Source organism: Podarcis liolepis (assembly GCF_965112155.1).
Source record: "Podarcis liolepis genome assembly, chromosome: 3".
NCBI lineage: Eukaryota > Metazoa > Chordata > Lepidosauria > Squamata > Lacertidae > Podarcis > Podarcis liolepis.
Window position 1 is genome coordinate 49324866 of NC_139557.1, and position 17691 is coordinate 49342556.

General features: G+C 41.7%; 1 protein-coding gene across 1 annotated transcript in view; it reads right to left on the minus strand.

The window, feature by feature from the left end:
* ASCC3 (activating signal cointegrator 1 complex subunit 3) overlaps nucleotides 1-17691 on the minus strand; it is a 211899-nt gene that overhangs the window by 169798 nt on the left and 24410 nt on the right. The window contains exons 5-8 of the mRNA XM_083497618.1: nucleotides 15176-15296; nucleotides 13903-14110; nucleotides 12083-12224; nucleotides 7642-7767 (exon numbers count right to left, since the gene is read on the minus strand). Coding sequence (XP_083353744.1) covers nucleotides 7642-7767; nucleotides 12083-12224; nucleotides 13903-14110; nucleotides 15176-15296 — 597 coding nt within the window. The remainder of the gene's footprint in view (nucleotides 1-7641; nucleotides 7768-12082; nucleotides 12225-13902; nucleotides 14111-15175; nucleotides 15297-17691) is intronic.

Genomic DNA, 17691 nt, shown 5'->3' on the forward strand with positions numbered 1-17691 from the left:
AAATGTATTAAAACTGATAATTTGACAAAATTAGTACCATTACAGCAGTTTGCACAGAAGGAAAATTGGGGGGTGGAGACTTGGTAAAAGGCACATTGCATATTGATGCAAGCTATTTACTTTCAGGCAAAGAACATAGAAATACAAATATGGACAAGCTTCATCATGACAGTACCTTCTCTAATTTTGTGTCCTGTCATGTCTCCCTGACACCCATTTTGTGCTATGCCCAACCCCCTTGGAAGTCATTTTGTAACTGTAACCCACTGTACTCTGAAAATCTGAAATGTGCCCACTGCATCAAAAAGGTTGACAACCCCTGTCATAGATGATATCAAGTTGTGGCATCCAAATTACAACATGGACTTCTGTTTGCACAAATGGAATATCCCCTTTCTTCCCCTGACAATACCCCACTTCACCAGAATCTGCTACAGAAGATTGAGAGACCTTTTGGGAAGAGCATATGGTATGCCTATGGAAAACTCCACAAGCACATCTTGGAGTTGGCTGAGGACCCACAGAATCCTAACTCCACTTCACTCCACAGATATATCCCCCCAAAATGGCCCTATCTACGCCAGTCCTGGAGGTGGTATAGCTAATTTCTTTCAGTTGACTGCAATGGGAGAAGAAGAACCCCCTCAAAAAGGCAAAAAAATAAAAGTCTCCCACCTCTCACCCTGGCTGCTATGCGCTGATAGGGCTTAGATGTGATAGCTTCCCCCCAAGAGATTCCCCCCCCCCACAGAAAAACACCCATAAAATTCCTCTGTAAACTCTGTAAACATTGTTTCTATTTTAAGTGTGTTTTATACTTTGAAACATTCTAACAGGCAAATTCTCCAAGTACCTAAAACATTATCAGACGTTACAGCCTGTTCTGGAAAAGAATAGTTTCCCTAATAATTATCATCTATAATTTTTTAGGGCACATTACGTATATGTTCTTAATGTCTAAGACTGAAACAACAAGATGGCAGTTCATTATTGTTATGAACAACATACTTTTAATATGAAAAACCTTTAAAATAATTAAGAATGTTTCTACTGTTTGTATCACTTTCATCAAGCGTGCTACACAGAAATCTTTACTCCAGTTAATAACAGTGTTCAAACACTAGTTGTTTCCTAGTAATTATATGGGAACAAAGCAGAAACTTCATGTTTCCTGAAGTAGAAGTTACACAACGCTTGCTTTTAGAAAAACTGAGGAAAACTCTGTACATTTTAATTTCACCAAACATTTCCCTGTTTTTGTTTTCAATGTGAACAAAAATGAGGTGTGGATTTTTGTTCTTAGCTAGAACAAATTAAAAATCAAAATTAAATATAATTTGTGAAGGTGAAAATGTATGGCTATAATCTGAAATACAGCCTTAGTATGCAAAACATCCCTGACTAAATTCCTGCCATTTTCAGGTAGGGATAGAAAAGATCCCTGTCTAAAACTTTGGAGAGCCACTGCTGGTCAGTGTAGAGCTGGGGTGGAGAACCTGTGGCCCTCCATATGTTGTTCGACTACAGTTCCCATCATTCCTGACCACTGGCCATGCTAGCTAGGCTAGACGGGAATTGAAATCCAGCCACGTATAGAAGGCCACAGGTTCCCCATCCTTGATGTGGACAATACTGAACTAGTTGGATCAAGAGTATGACTCAGTATAAGGCAGCTTCTATGTTCCTGTTCTAGGAAACAAGTAAGAAGGTTGTAGAATGAGGAACAAGAGGAGCAAAGATACACTGGGAGTTTAACAAAACACATATGAACCCAGATCACCAATTGGACTGACTCTAGCAATTCCATGACATTTGCTTTAACAGCTATATTTGAGTCCCAAGAATTCTGAATATTTATTCCTCATTTACTGGTGGTAAAATACATTTATATGTCCAGGGATTTTGAGCATCTCTGGGGCTGGTCCTGAGTACCTCCATTTATTAACATGGATTTCACCCTCTGATCAGGAGCACTCTTTTGTTGGACTTCAGCTTCCGTCAATCCCAGCCAGTTTGGCCAATGATAGGGGATGGAGTTGTACTGCAGCAACATCTGAAGCCACATGTTCTTCACCCCTGCATAAACCCAACCCTTCAGACTATTAGCAATTCACCACCATTACCACTTCAATCAAGAACTCTCCTTATTTCCCACATACATTTCAGCTACAGCATGGCTTGAGATGCTCTAGCTAGCACCCTAGTTTCCCACTGGTTTCCATAATACATATTCTGCGTCCAATTTTGTCTCTGGACCAGCTAATCCTCGATGAGCTACAATGCATTCTGAGCTAAAAAGTTTCAAACTAAATGTTTATTTTTACTTGTTTGTAACTGCACCTTTTGTTACACTAACACAGGAACAGCAAAGTGAGAGAGGGAGCCATATTCAACTGGACAATAAACTGTGGAATACTAACTGATGTACAAATAGAGAGCATTGATTACAATCAATAATGCAAATGGAAGCTTTCTACTTGGTAATTAATACCATGATTAAAATCAATACCCATGAGTCTTATGGCCATGTCCCTTCATCACCAATCCCTGATTTTATAGGTATGTTTTAAATTTTTAAAAGCATATTAAACCATTTTTTTCTTTTTTAAAAAAAAGATAAACACATTAGGAAATACTCCACAGGAACCAACACTTAGCATCTATTTTCTACACTAACTTTTTTCAAGATGTCTGCATAGCTCTCATGAATACATTATGCCTGGACAGCAAGCGAAGGTGTATTGTTGGTTAATATGAACTCCCTACTCACTGTTCTTTCATTGCGCTGTTCTAATAAAGTGGATCTTGCTATGCAAATGTACATGATTCTTGTAGACAGTGATACTGCATCCATTCCAACAAAATGCATCAGTCTATGTAAGCAATTTTTTTGTTTTTTGTTTTTTGAATGCTGAAACCCTCTTTGGAAGGAATGGAGGTGCCTGAATCCAACTTTACCCCCTCACTTCTCCCATACTGATCAGCACAGGATTCTGGATATTGGACTGAGCTAAAAAATGCAACTGGCAATTTCTTAAGCGTTGGTTTAAGTTCCTGGCTTGTACTGAAATGGACAAGTATAATTTTCTAGTTAAGACTAAATGGGAAACCTTGGTTATGATGTAGATTTCCTTGTTGAAATTGCAGCTCACCACATAAGGAGGTCTGAATGGGCTGTATGTGTGAGCAAAAGGCTTGTGCTTATCTTGCATTAATGAGCAAGCATAGGCCCACAGCGTGGCTCAAGGTTTCGTGCAGCTGAAGCCATCCTGGGGAGAGTGGCTCTGTAAGCCCCTGCTAAATAAATGCAAGTGGTCCTGTGATATGGTCTCACCCAGTATTGAAACCATCTGCCTGATAAAGCCCAACTAGCTGCAGCCAAACAACTTGCTAGCAACCAAATGATTGGGAAGTTCGTGCCAGAAGATAATCAGCCTAAGAATAATGCCTAACAACTATTTTCAAAACTTGCTTTTATAAACATTTCAGATATGTGGCCCCAATACGTCTAGGCAGAAGGAAAAAATAGCATGACTTCAAAAGAGGAAGAAGATAAATTACTATATTACATCAGAATATCTGAGCAAAAATGAAGGTCATTAAAGCTGGATTTTATGCTATCCGGACAGCTTTTAAAAGATGCATAAATAGCATTTTAAATTTTTCACTTCTTAATAATGTACATGGTTATATAAATGACTGCTATATATAAATACACCCCATCCTCCCCGTTACCCTCTGCAAACAATAACTTGTTCTGCATTTTCAAAATCAAGTAGTCCTGCCATACCAAAAAGTGATAGTACTCAGTTAGCTCAGGAACTTCTCTAGTGCGCGATATGCACCTTTCAAACAGTGCTTCTTTTGTCATCAGAACAGTTTTAAGGGGATGTGGAGGTATGCAGGAAGCAGGGGTATCAAAGCTTGCCTCCTTGCCCTGTTATGCCAATGGATTTCTTCCAATACCAGACAGACAGAGCACTGGTAACTCCCAATAGTAAGGAGTTCTAGGTTATTAAAATAGTGGTAGAAGAAATGTACACTCTCACTCCCATCCCCTCCTCCTTGTTTTGCTACAGAATGTTGTTATGGCTGCACACACAGCAACAATATTCTTCAAAAGACATCAGTTACTGTCAAGCTTTCATGAAATATCTAAAAAACAATAATGATTGACCTCATTCTTCAAGGGAACCTAAGAAACAGTCAAAACATCCTGAAGGGTGACGTCAAAAGTAAAATTTATACATTAATATGTCTGCCTTCAACCAGCCCTGCTTATTAACTAAAACCATAAAAGCAAGAAAACATTACGGAAAGAAAATGAGGGTATTGATTTTGTAATCATTCCTAACCATTATGCAAAGAAAAATATGTACTTTTTTATATTTAGGCCATCGATTAATTACAGCAAGTGAAAGAAAATGGAAATGACATGAAACAAGGAAATAAATCCTATCACAGCCATCCACTTTAGGTAACAGTAGAGCCATTCATCAGCAACATGGATGTGTTAGGTAAGCCTTTCTTTAACCTTAGAAGAGCGGTGAAGAGAACAAGTTTAACCTTGTATCGCAGCCCTGTAAATAGTTTCGAAACACTGGCCTACACACTCCCATTCCAATGCTACACGTCACCCTCTGCCTGCCGGCTCCTTGCTTGCACCACAACAGCATTCTGTTTTGAAGAAGAAAGAGCATAGCGGAAGGCATGCTAGCATCACAGCAGTCTGGCCAGTCCAGGATAAACCACTGCAAACCTTTGCATTAGGCTAAGAAAGACTACCACACAACCAGTCTTGGCTATCCTACCCGACAGGAAATAGAACTAGTCTTGACAGTACCTTTCTTTCATATCCCATTACGTTTCCAAGCACAATTCAAAGTGTTGGTGCTGACCTTTAAAGCCCTAAAATGGCCTCGGTCCAGCATATCTGAAGGAGCGTCTCCACCCCCATCGTTCTACCCGGACACTGAGGTCCAGCACCGAGGGCCTTCTGGCAGTTCCCTCACTGCGAGAAGCTACGTTACAGGGAACCAGGCAGAGGGCCTTCTCGGTAGTGGCGCCCTCCCTGTGGAACGCCCTCCCACCAGATGTCAAAGAGAAAAACAACTACCAGACTTTTAGAAGACATCTGAAGGCAGCCCTGTTTAGGGAAGCTTTTAATGTTTGATGTATTACAGTATTTTAATATTTTTTTGGAAGCCGCTCAGAGTGGCTGGGGAAGCCCAGCCAGATGGGCAGGGTATAAATAATATATTATATATGATGATGATGATGATGATGATGTCAGCAGTATGCTCTGGCAAAATGTCAGAGAAACAGCAGCATGGGCTTTGCACTGCTTTGTCAGGCTGGCAAATACAAGGCCTGTAAAAAGCAGCATAAATTACCTGTGGAAGGAAGGGCAGGCCACCATTCACTTGGTCAGCAAAGGAAAAAGAAAAAACTTCTCTTTGTCCCAAGTAAGCAACAAGATTTTAATACCTTAAAAGCACACACTTCAGGGATGCATAAAGTAAGCATGTTATATGGGAAAGTTTAGCAAATTGAACCATTTTTCTTTTTAGTCTCCTGATCCCCCACTGTCGTGGGGACTGCCTCCAAGGCAGGTTGGACTGGAAGCCACAAGTTTCAAAACATTATAGATCAACTGTTATCTAACCGCATGCATATTTCTAGGGACCCTTTGCATTTTAAGCAAAATGTGTGAAGGTCATCCTTTTAATTACTATGATGCCAATATTCAAAATCACATGTAATTTTCAAATAAGAGCTGCACTCTGCCAAAGTATGAAATCCTGCAATGGGTACTAAAAATCCCAGCTCAACTTCTACCAAGCAGCTTACACAACTATGCTCCATTGGATAAAAATGTTGGGAGAAGCATAGAGGAAAAGGTCACAAGTACAATAATGTACCTCCTTTAGCTCTGAAGGCTTATGGCATAGCATTTCAGTTTTCCATCTGCCATTGGAATCTATTGAAAACCAGTTGACAGATGTCCTTTTACCACCTACTGGGCATTGCGTAACCAAAATTAAGCACTTGTGCTTTTCTAAGTGAAATCAGAGAGCCCAAAGTGCTAAACATTTGCTGGATGATGCCCAAAAGCTAATGCTAGAAAGAGTCCACATCAAACATTCTGTATTATTGCATAATTAGTGCAATAAGAAGAGAGGTATGTAGAAAAAAAGAACTGTATGACCTGAATCAGAGAGAAATGGATTTAAATTCCTGTCTTGGTTACATCTCTGCCTCTTAAGACTAGCTTGTAGTGCCTCACAAACAGCTGGAGATCAAATGCCCCCCCCCAATATTATACTTTTCTGTGGCTCACTTCATAACTTCATGTTCTCAACATCCCACCATAAATTACCATGTAGCAATCCAGCCTCACCATCCCAAATCTTGAGGAAAATCTAGATTTATTCTTACAGCTAGATTTATTCTTCACTAGTTTTAGTACTGGTGAAATGAAAAAAGAAACTCAAAAACTATACACACAAGGTGCTAGGTGTCAAAGAAACTGTCCAAAATGTAGCTTGCTAGTTAATTCATGTCTACAAATACTTAAACCAGAACCTCTTATTGCCATTTCTTGCAGCAAAGGAGCACAGAGGGGAAACTGTTTATTTTCCCAACAGACAAATCCCTTAATATCTCGACCAACAGTATCAGGGGTCAACAGTATCCCACAGGTTTACAAAGCCTTTTTACAAGCAAAATTAGATCTCTGTGCCCCCACCCCCAGTTAAAACCTCCTTGTGAAAAACCTGCCTTTTTCATCATAACTATTTTATGTATGTTTTTGTAGTTGTTTATACTTTACATTGTGGGGTATTGCCAGCCCCAATTTCCTATTTGCAACTATGGTGTATTGCTAGAAAAAAGAAAATTCTCAATGAAGGCATAATTCTTTAACTTGTACATTATGTCATGCTTATTACCTACCCTTGAAATAATTTAATTTTCTGGTTTTTGTAGCATGCATTTGACACACAGATACCTGCATCCAGACTGATTAAAGATTATGTATTGAAAGAGGGTTAAGGCAGATTACATTATGAAGTTTTCAACTAAAGATAACAAAATTACGGTCTATAAATAATTACTATATTCTCTTCCTGTTTCTTCCATCTTGAATGAATGAATTGATTTATTTCGGTCACTGACCAGAGTGATCTTGGATTTGATCTTCTACCGCCTTTTCCACCCCACCCAATAAATGAAAGCATTTGTCTTTTTTCTACTTATGCCATGCTGTAAAGTGTTAGAACATGTGAAAACACTATGGCTTGAATCCAGAGAAGTTCAAAGAAAGCTTGGCTTGCACAATGGGGCCTTCTTGCCCTTTCGTCCCCACTGCAACCTTCTGTGCCTGCAAAAATCCACTGTTGAGTGCTGACAGTGAGAGATGTGGGGTGGGATGGGGAATGGGGGTGGAATGGGGTGGGGGTGCTCAGTGACGTGCAGCTTATCCAAAACAATCCTTGATCCAACCTGATATCAATATTAAACCACACACAAAAACTGAATTTATCTTTTTCTTTCAAACACGCCTGATTCAATACTGATACAATGGAACAAAAGTTTGTATACATGTTCCATAGCACACCACAAAAGTTAAGTTTTCCTCACCTCATCCAAATCGTTAATGTAAACTGGTTTTTCCTCCAAACCAATAGGCATCGGTTCGGTGTGAGGGATCTTTACTTCTTCATACATTTTGTTATTTTCTCTCTCAATACCTTCTGGCAGAAGCATCTGTGAAAATTAAGCAGGAGAAAAGAAAGGGGGAAAACAACTTAAAAATAATTAGCTGAATAAATAATGTTTTGAAAACCCTCCACAAACAGGTAAAAATCAGTTTAAACCGAGTCCAGAAATAACACAGCTAGCATCAAAAAGCACAAAGTAGCAAAAACTTAGCAAAACAAGTTCCTGGAATTCCATGGGGGAAAATCAGTCCCATCTCCACTACAGATTTTAGTGAACTTTAGGGGATTATTTGGGGGTTCTCCAAATAAACAACAACAACCCAGTTTTACATGAAGGTTTCAAAGTAAGCCTTCTAGAGGAAAGAGAGAGATCAAAAATCTATATAGAACATCAATTAAATCTTTATGGAAATCATGGTAAAATTGAATCTGTATGCTATTATTTATTTCATTGCTTCAATTATATTAACTCCAGAGAAAGGCTTCTGCTTGTAATTTGATTTAATCTTGATTAAAGATATCCTCTTAGACAGTAGAAATACAAAGTGAAGTAACTTTCCAAGTGGTAAAAAATGTGTAAGCAGCCCAGAAATTGAGTAAGTGGTTTGGGGAAAGTCATACTGATGATTACAAAAAATGTGCATCTGCAAGGTATTTTGTTTCTTGCTGTTTATTTCATGAAATGTATATACCGCTTAAATGTAAAAAAACACACACCTTCAAAGCAGTTGCAATACATGTTTTAAACGCTTGCATTTTGGGTGGTAGTGACCAGTTAAGCTAACCAGATTTATTAATTCTGTTAGGAAAAGAGCTTGAACTACAAAAATTTCATATTACTTAATTCAAGCTACTGGTGGACATGTTCTGTACTGCAAAGGCAAAGGTACAGAATCAGTAAGCATTTTTCATTAAACTGACCACTACTTTAAAAATATTGCCACGGGCTTATTTATTTACAGAAAAGTCTATTTCAAAGCACAAAGTCCTAGATCACCTGCAAGTCCTGTTTCATAGTATCTTCTCTTAGATCAGTGTTTCCCAACCGGTGTTCCGCGGCACACTAGTGTGCCGTGGAACTTTGCCTTGTGTTCCGTGGAGGCGGGCGAGTCGGGCGGTGAGAGGCGGGGCGGCGGCGGCGAGGAGAGGCCGCCCAGCGCGGGGCTCTTGCCGTCTGCCTGCCTGGCTGCCTGCGAGCTCGGCGGGCAGCGCTTCCGTCCACAGCGCCCGCCTCGCGGCTCTCCCTCGTCGCGCGCCTTGGCTCCCGCGGCCGGCGAGGGGAGCCCGGGCCGCGCGCGGCTGCTGCTGCCGCCGCCGCCTCTCCGGGCGGGAACGCTGCGGGTGCGCGAGGGAGGAGGGCGGCCCCCGGGGGCTGGGAGAGCCGGGCTGCCGTGGCCGAGAGGGCTGCTCTGCCGGGCGCCGCTGACAATTTAAGAAAATTATCGCGCGCCTTGGCTCCCTCGTCGCGCGCCTTGGCTCCCGTGGCCGGCGAGGGGAGCCCGGGCCGCGCGCGGCTGCTGCTGCCGCCGCCGTTTGTGGTCATGGCGGAGCTGCTGCCTAGGGAGGAGGGGAGAGGGGGCTGGCGGGGGGGGCAGGCGGTGAAGGGGGCTTGGCTGCCCCTGCAGGCTCAGGTGTGCACAGGTGGGTCCCTGGCCACCTGCATCTCTGTGTGTTGATCAATTGGAGGGGGGAAGGCAGGTAGAATTTGCAGCCTCTCAGGCCAGGAAGGGGGAAAGATTTGGGGTCTGGTGAATGTCTGGTGCGGTTCTTGTGACGCTCTGGCCATCCTGGGGTGTCCCCGGAGAAGAACTCAGAAAGGCCTGTGGGAAAGATCTGAGCCCTAAACTGGCTTTTCTGGTTCCTGGAGGGAGGCGAGAGCTGAGCTGCCTGTTCTTAGGAATGTCCTCCTCTCTCTCTCTCTCTCTCTCTCTCTCTCTCTGGCTCTTCCCGCCCAGGGCTTGTGGGCATCTGCTCTGAGAGGAAGATGGAGGTGACTTCCCTTAAAGGTCATGGAATCATAGAGGTGGAAGGAACCCAAAGGTCATCCAGTCCAACCCCCAGCAATTCAGGACTCACAGCTAAAGCATCCCTGGCAGATGCCCCCCCCCGACCTCTCCCTAAAAGCCCCTTCCCCTGTCTGACTGCTCTCACCTCCAGAAAGGCCTTCCTAATGTTTTGTGGGAATCTCCTTTCTTGTTTCTTTATATTTTATTGAGAGCATTACAAGGAGTTAAATTGGCGGGGGGGGGGGGGGAATAAAAAGGTTACATGCATTAAAAATAAATAGAAGCAGAGGAAAAGAGCAATAACAAAATAGCAATGGAATATAATTAAGCCTACAGAGCTATATATGCAAATAGATCTACTTATTCTTTCCCTTGAAGATACATTGATTCGTTTGTTACTGTGGTTTCGATCAATACTTTCCAAAGATCTTTACATTTGTCCATGCATGATCTTTGTCTGAAAGCTCATGGGTTGCAGGAGTTGTCATAGGAGGTTATATTTTTGACCTTCCAACTGTTATGGAAATTACAGGGGGGGGCACATCTTTAAAGTTGTTAAATGCTGCCGGTGTCGACGGGGAGGACACCGGCAGCAGCGCCCCCCCCCAGAAACCCGCTCCGGGCAGGTAATTCACAGAGAGTGGACAGAAGGAAGCCTTAAAGGGCTTCAGCCTCCCAGAGTGGCGGGGAATAATAATAATAATAATAATAATAATAATAATAATAATAATAATAATAATAAAATTGACAGGTGGTGTTTTTCTAGGTGAGGGGGTGGGGACTGTAATAACAAAAAAATCAGCTGTATATCAACCGCTGTTTTGCAATGAGGAATTGCAAATAAGGAAGATCAAAAGGAGAATGTTTTTTGGGGGGGGGACTCTCTTCCTCTTCCTCTTCCTCCTCCTCCTCTCGTTCTTGCTCCTCTTCCTGGCAAAAGGGCTGCTGAGACCCCTTCTCTCTTGGGTGCCGGTGGGTGCTGTCACGTTGACGCTGCTGTGGCAAGTGCCTTTACTTAGCAGAGTGCATTCCCCTTTACACAGGAGGGGAGGGAAAATAATTGAAACTTACACTTTCGTGCGTCCCTCCCGGCGCGACGCTGCGCGCTGACGTCACGGGGCTGTAATGGTGGTGTGCCTTGAGATTTTTTTCATCAAACAAGTGTGCCTTTGCCCAAAAAAGGTTGGGAAACACTGTCTTAGATGGTGCTGAAAGAGGAATTTGGGAAGGAAAAGGCTACCACTGCTTACTAACCATGATGGTTTTGTTCCATCACCACTGGCTGATGCTCTACGCCTTTGAATGTCAGTTGCTGGATTTCGCATGTGCGAAGTGAACTGTTGTGCTCAGATCCTGCTTAGGGGCTTCCCAGAGGTATCTGGTTTGCCACTGTAATAACAGGATGCTGGGATACATGGGCCACTGATCTGATCCAGCTGGGCTGCTCTTGAGCTGTTTTGTATCCTATCTCTTCTCTCTCTCTCTCTCTCTCTCTCTCTCTCTCTCTAACACCACATTTGGAGGCATGCTGTAGGTTTCACACTCCCTCATATCCTTCTCCCCCCACAACTTTCCCCCTGCCCCCCATTGTAATGCCAACAAAATTTCACGGCCAACAAAATTTCTCTACCAACCCTTTAAGCAAGGTTTGCAGATGTGTTTTCAAACTCTACCTAAAAGCCAATCACACCTGTATTGAAACACAGATGGTATGGCATGAAATCACATACGAAATCAAAGGAGAGAAAGTGTGAGCATGGGACACTTGCCCGATCTCTTACCTATGGCTAGGAGGTAGAGAACAGCGCTTGTTTCTAATTAACATGGAGCTCTAAATCCAAAGGCTGGATTTGGAGGACGAATGCATTGTGCACTGTTTCAGCTGCGAAAGACTTGAAATGCTGTAACCTGAGAACCACCAAAACCAGCTCCACTCAGGAGCAACTTTAATTCACAACCATAATGTGAAAGCTTGTAGCAATGTCTTTAACTGCTGGGTGGTCCATTGTATATATAATTCCACCAATAGTCCTTAAGAGGATTGTTCCACTTTCAGTATTCCAAGAAAAATAGCTGAGTATGGAAGAGGCTGCCAAGACCTCAAAACCACTTTAGTGGAACTAATGGCAATGAATTCAGCAGGATCTCTCTGGAATAAGTGACTTCTGGCTGTCACCAAGATTACCAAACATGCAAGTGTTCACTGAGTAGGGGGAAATATTATTAAATCAATGTGAAGACAAATTATTGCCTCCTTTGAGCAGAAAATGTGTTTCTTTTTAATGTACAAATGGTTTGAAACAAGTTTCACACTCCCTCAAATGCAGAATTTAGAAACAAACACCCAAAGCATACCTTTGATCCTCCAATAAATGCTGAGGTTCTCCTAGCTTCAGCTTGAGAGTCGTAAACGTGAGGGTAATGAATTTTTTCAAATTCTGTGTCTCGCTGTCTGCCCAGCACTGGCACTGTGCGGGCATTCAAAAGCGCTTGTTCTCTGTAATCACAAAATAAACCACATTATAATCAAGAGGTTATATTATGCAAACTCAGCAAAACATTTACGTATATTACAGTTGTTAGAAACACCTTTTACTTGAGCAAACCTGTATTATAAAATGAATGAACCTCCTATTGAAACACACAGGAACTATGAAATTACTCTCAGTTGCTTTTTAATTCAATAAACATATCAATATAGAATAACTTTTCACAGCCTGTTTGGGAGTGTTTTTTTTAATTATCTACTGGTTTCCCATCTTTTCTTTTTCTTTTTAAGTAGGTATACAGCCTGAAGTTTCAATTAAATTCAGCTTTCTACAAAGGAGACTAACACCCAAAGCTGACTGCTTAGGCGAATTCACATGGAACCTTCCTCCCACCAAGCAAATTCAGCTTCAAAATAAATATTCGAAAGAGAACAAGTGCGACCCGAAACAAAACGTTACAGTAGGTAGGACTAGTAGCTATTCATGCCCTCCTGTAGGATACACCATTCCATTTCCCCTCTTGTTTTTTGTTCCTGCCCCCCCCCATCTGCCAGCATTCCATGCCAATTGGTGGTTCACTCCTGGTATACCAGACGAAGGTGCAACAGTTCCCAAGAACATTTTTTTTTAATGTTGACCATGACAAATCACAAAAAAGCCAGTCAGGAGGACTGCAAGAAACTTGGGCCAATTCATACACATACAGTGGAGAAAGATGGAGTCCTATCACTCATATAGCATCTAAGCTAAAATATTACATCTTTCTCGTACACTTTATATTCTCCACTTGTACAGAGTAAAGGACGCAGTCTGCCCATTAAAGGACATGCCCCACTTGCTTTCTGGCATATGCAGGAAGCCTGGCAACATCTTTTAAAGAGGGGAGGAGGTTCTTCCTTCAACAAAGAAAAAGGAGCTGGCAAGGGTAACCGCTGTTCCACTCACAGCTGGACTGGAGGGAAGCTCAGGTGATTTTCAAGCAAGAGGCAGGCCTAGCTTAAACAAGGAAGAGAGTGCAGCTGTGTTCTGACAGCCAGCTAGCATCTCTCGCCAGCAAGCAAGAGTTAGTGGCCAAGGACAGTCCTCTGCCACCAGAGATATCCCCCAGCAGCACAGTGGTGCGAGCCCTAAAATGGGATGGTTTTAACAAATATAAGGGCAAAGCAAGGGCCATTCCATCTCCCATTCCTTTCTGCACTGATGCAAAGTCTTTACTATTGGAAGGGATCATCCACTCTTTATTACCACTCTGCTTCCAGTAATGTACCTGTCTAAATACATCCTATTTAAGAAATAAACAAATATTGTTATCAAGCTTTCTGCACGCCCCACTCCCCATCCATAATACAATGGCAACGTGAAAAGGACTGATCTAATGATGAGACCGATGGTTTTAATACAATGAATAGAGACCTTATATGTTTTAAACTAAATGGTCAGTACCCAAATATGATAGGGTGCCTTTTGCATCTTTACCTCTAACCTGTGTGGGTTAGACTGTGGAGAATGTAATTAGGCAGATCACTGCTCTTTTGTTTCATACCAAAAATAATCTGTAGTTGTAATAAAACATGCCCTGAAGGTCAGGTCTATCTAATCCCTAAAGATGCACTATGAGAGAACAAATGCTTACTATACATTAAAAGTTAACAAGAACAGCATTTTTCCACTGATGGCATTTATTACCTTTGACTGCGGAGCTCTTTGGGATCAAAGCACATTCCTCCATCGACAAAAACGTCTCCATCCTCCCCAGTACGTTTTTCTCGCCGGGCATTCCGCTTTTCTTCACGACGACATAGTTTCATTAACTGCTTCTCTTGTTCAGACTGAATTGTTACTTGACAGCCATAGTTGGGCTTAGTGTTTTCTCCAGCAAGCTTCCTGCACTGTTCTGCAACATGGAAAAGGGTACAGCTATTTGTAGCATCATCCTGTCTGCTATGTGAGTTTTTAGCAAAGTTATTAAATTTCTAAGTAGCCTGGGACATTATTTTTAAAAGTTGGGGGGGGGGACTTTCTTTTGAGAATGCTTTTAGATTTCCAAAATATTGTTAGATTACTTGACACATTCTGAAACATTCGGTTCACCTCCCATACTGGGAAATAATTAGCATTGGGGTAAGGAAGGAAGTGGATACAGTATAACCAGCTTGTTTTCTATAACACATTCAACCTCATTTGAATGATTGAATCTTAGCTTCATAAACTGAGATAAGAACAAGCCTTTTGGCTGCATACACAGCCCCTTCACTCCTTCATTTACAGGAGTCATCAAACTAATCAGCAAGGCTTCCTATTCCTAGTTTAATCAAGACTAGGAAACTATAATTCATAGCTTCAGAATAAACTAGGAAATTAATACAACCATGGTTTAATATCTTGGTTTGTTGTTGTTGTTGTTGTATATTTCTTTATACTCCACCTTTCCCCCTCAAAGTCAGTTCCCAATAGCCCATTCCAAAGCTTGCCAATAATAGTTTCTCTATTTCTTTCTAACTATTAAATCTATAGTTACAGGAAGACTTTCTAGTTTTCAGGCTCATGCAAGGGAAGAAGAGTCTTCATCATGTTTCAACCTATTAAGCTGAGATGTGATTGTGTGTACTCTCCCTCACTATGAAACTATATACCCTTAACTGTGGAGTTACAGCAAACCCACTAATAATTGCTGACCTTCAGACAAGTTTTTTAATTTTTTTTACTAAAACTATGAACTTGGAAAAGGGGAAAAATTGAAGAATAAATTTGTGATCTCAAGTTATTGTATTCAGCTTTTCAAATTAGAAAATGTGTTGTTGTTGTTTTTTAAAAAATACACACTAAAATAAGTTATTTTTGGATGTCTGCCATCCATACCCATGACCACCTCTTTCCCCTGTGTGAGTGGTGTTGCTAAGTTTTGAACCAAGGATTAAGCCATGCAACTAGTTAAAAACCCTGTGTGCTATTACTTTACCTTGCAGAGCCTGCAGCTTATAATCATTTGGTCCCGAGAAAGATCTCTCCACAATTGTTGATCTGTTCTGCAGGAGTTTCTCTATGAGTTCAAATCCCTCAGGTCCTAGCAGCTCAAACAACTAAAGAAATGGAAGGAAAAGCCATTGTCTTAGTATTATCAATTATTGGATGAAATATACATTACAGAATTGTACTTGTTCACAACTTCCAGGCACTAAGCTGTGATCAAGAATGCTAAGAACATGTGGAGCTCCCACGACCCATTATCACATATGTTGCTGCTGTGTGTGAAGGATACTTCCATGGCTACGTTGAAGGATGCCCCCCAAGAGCTGATTTTCAGGAGTGAAAGTTTCTGTCCATTTACACAAATAGATTCAACACGCTATCAAGCAGCAAGCATGCAGATGGCGGCTGCTCTCAGCACTGACAAAACTGACTGCTTACAAGGGATATTATGCAGAATCCAATCCAAAAGATGATTCACACATGGAAGCCCAAGTTCACACTAGTTTTCTGATTAGTGCTGGGAGATGAGTCCAGATCAATCAAGGCATTAAAAAAAAGAGACTTTCTTGACACAATATCAGTTTTGTTGGCAGAACAGTTGATCTGTAATCCAGACTTAATGAGCAGTGCACACACAAACACACACACACACACACACACACACACACTGCTTTCCAGTATAGCTAAAAGCATAAGGCCAGATTCAGAGTTGAACCCCATTTACTACACATTCCTGCAGGTAAAGAGTGGGTAATTTTTCACCAATCCCACCACCCCACATGTTCTGAGGATTGACAAAACCTCCAGAAAGGTGTAGAAGGTGGAACAGGGGGAAGGTAGGGAGGAAACCAGTGGAAATCACCTCCCTTTTCTGACCACAGGAGCACTCAACAAGCAGAGCAGGGGTCTTTGTAGAATGGAAATTCCACTAGCAAATGGAAGCAGACCTTTGAAGAGGGTGGTTGTGATGTCCAGATATAACACACCAGCTTCCACATAAAACATTACAAAATGCCTGGAGACTACTAGGAAATGTCCCCCTCCCCCCCCCAAGACCATGCACATGTCCCATAGGGTCAGCCAACAACCCCTCTCAGTTAAATCAGGCTATTCATACGGAAGTAGTGGTAACTGATCCCTGGTAACAAGTCACCTGATCTGAGGGAAGTAGAGCACGAGACTCTATCCCAGGATTGTAGGTTTGAACCCAACTCACGGCAGTGAGTTGAACTACATTATCCTCGTGGTCCCTTCCATCTCTACAATTTTATGATTCTACTTACAGATTCTACTTATAAGCTGAGGGTTGCCAAACATATACATTTGGCACATTCATACTTAATACGTTAAATTTACACCTAAAAAAGGAAACATAAAGGTTTCCTTTACCTTTTCCATTACTGACACTGCCTTTTCATACATAAAAGGACACATATGGATCAGGCTTTCACAAATGAAGTGATTGTTCCAATACTGCAAAGTTGCCACAGCCTTCACTCCTTTCACACAAACAGGCATGGAAATCCTTTGTGCAACATGTCAGAAAATGTATGATTAACATTAATTAAGAATGTTAAGCTGTGATACTCCACTATCAAAACTCCAGTGAATCACAGTAATCTCGTGAACTACACATTTCAAAATGAAGCAACCCTCCCAGTAAAGCTGTAATTATTAATAGTACCATGGCACTATTTTGATAAGTTTAGAATCATTTTCAGATCAAGAGGAATTGTTGCTTTATACTGCATCGCCTGTATACTGAACACCATTGGATATTATTCCTTCCATGGCATATGAAAATCACCTTCCTGGCCATAGGCAGATGTCTAGATCAGGAAAAGCCAATTCAGCAGCCGCCATATGCTATTCAGACTTCCAACTTCCATCTGCCCTAGCCAGCGTGGTCAAGCGCCAAATGTAACATCTGGAGGGTGCTACATTGGCTATCCCTCGTCTAGAGCAACTGTATAAGAAAATATATCAGTATCCAAAGCACAGCATGCTCAAAAAAATCTTTGAGCTTTTATTTTTCAAACAGCAACCAGCAAGCCACTTTTGAGACCCTGGGGGCTTTAAAAAGCAGCTTCTCATCATATGGCAGGAAAGTCTGCTGGGGGGGGGGGGAGAGACAAGGAAAAGTGTACCTAAAGCAGATCTTTGGATCTCAGCCACTGTATCTGCATCCATTTTCATCAGTTCTAGCAAACCACTAAAAGACTAAAATTCCCAACCCCATTTGCTACTAAGTAACGTGTGGAGATCTGCCAGTTGATATAGGTCTTATATGGCCACATGTGAGATGGGAAGGTGTGGTGGAATGCTACATGAGGAAGACAACACAAAACAGGGTCGAGAATAAGTGCTGCATTTCCAGACTCAGTCATATGTGCCAAAGGATTTCTACGCACGACTGAACTTGTAAGCATAGCAACTGTAAAAGGTATGTCCTACTAGAAGCTTTAAGATTACATGACACATGTCGGCATCCTACGCTGCCAATTC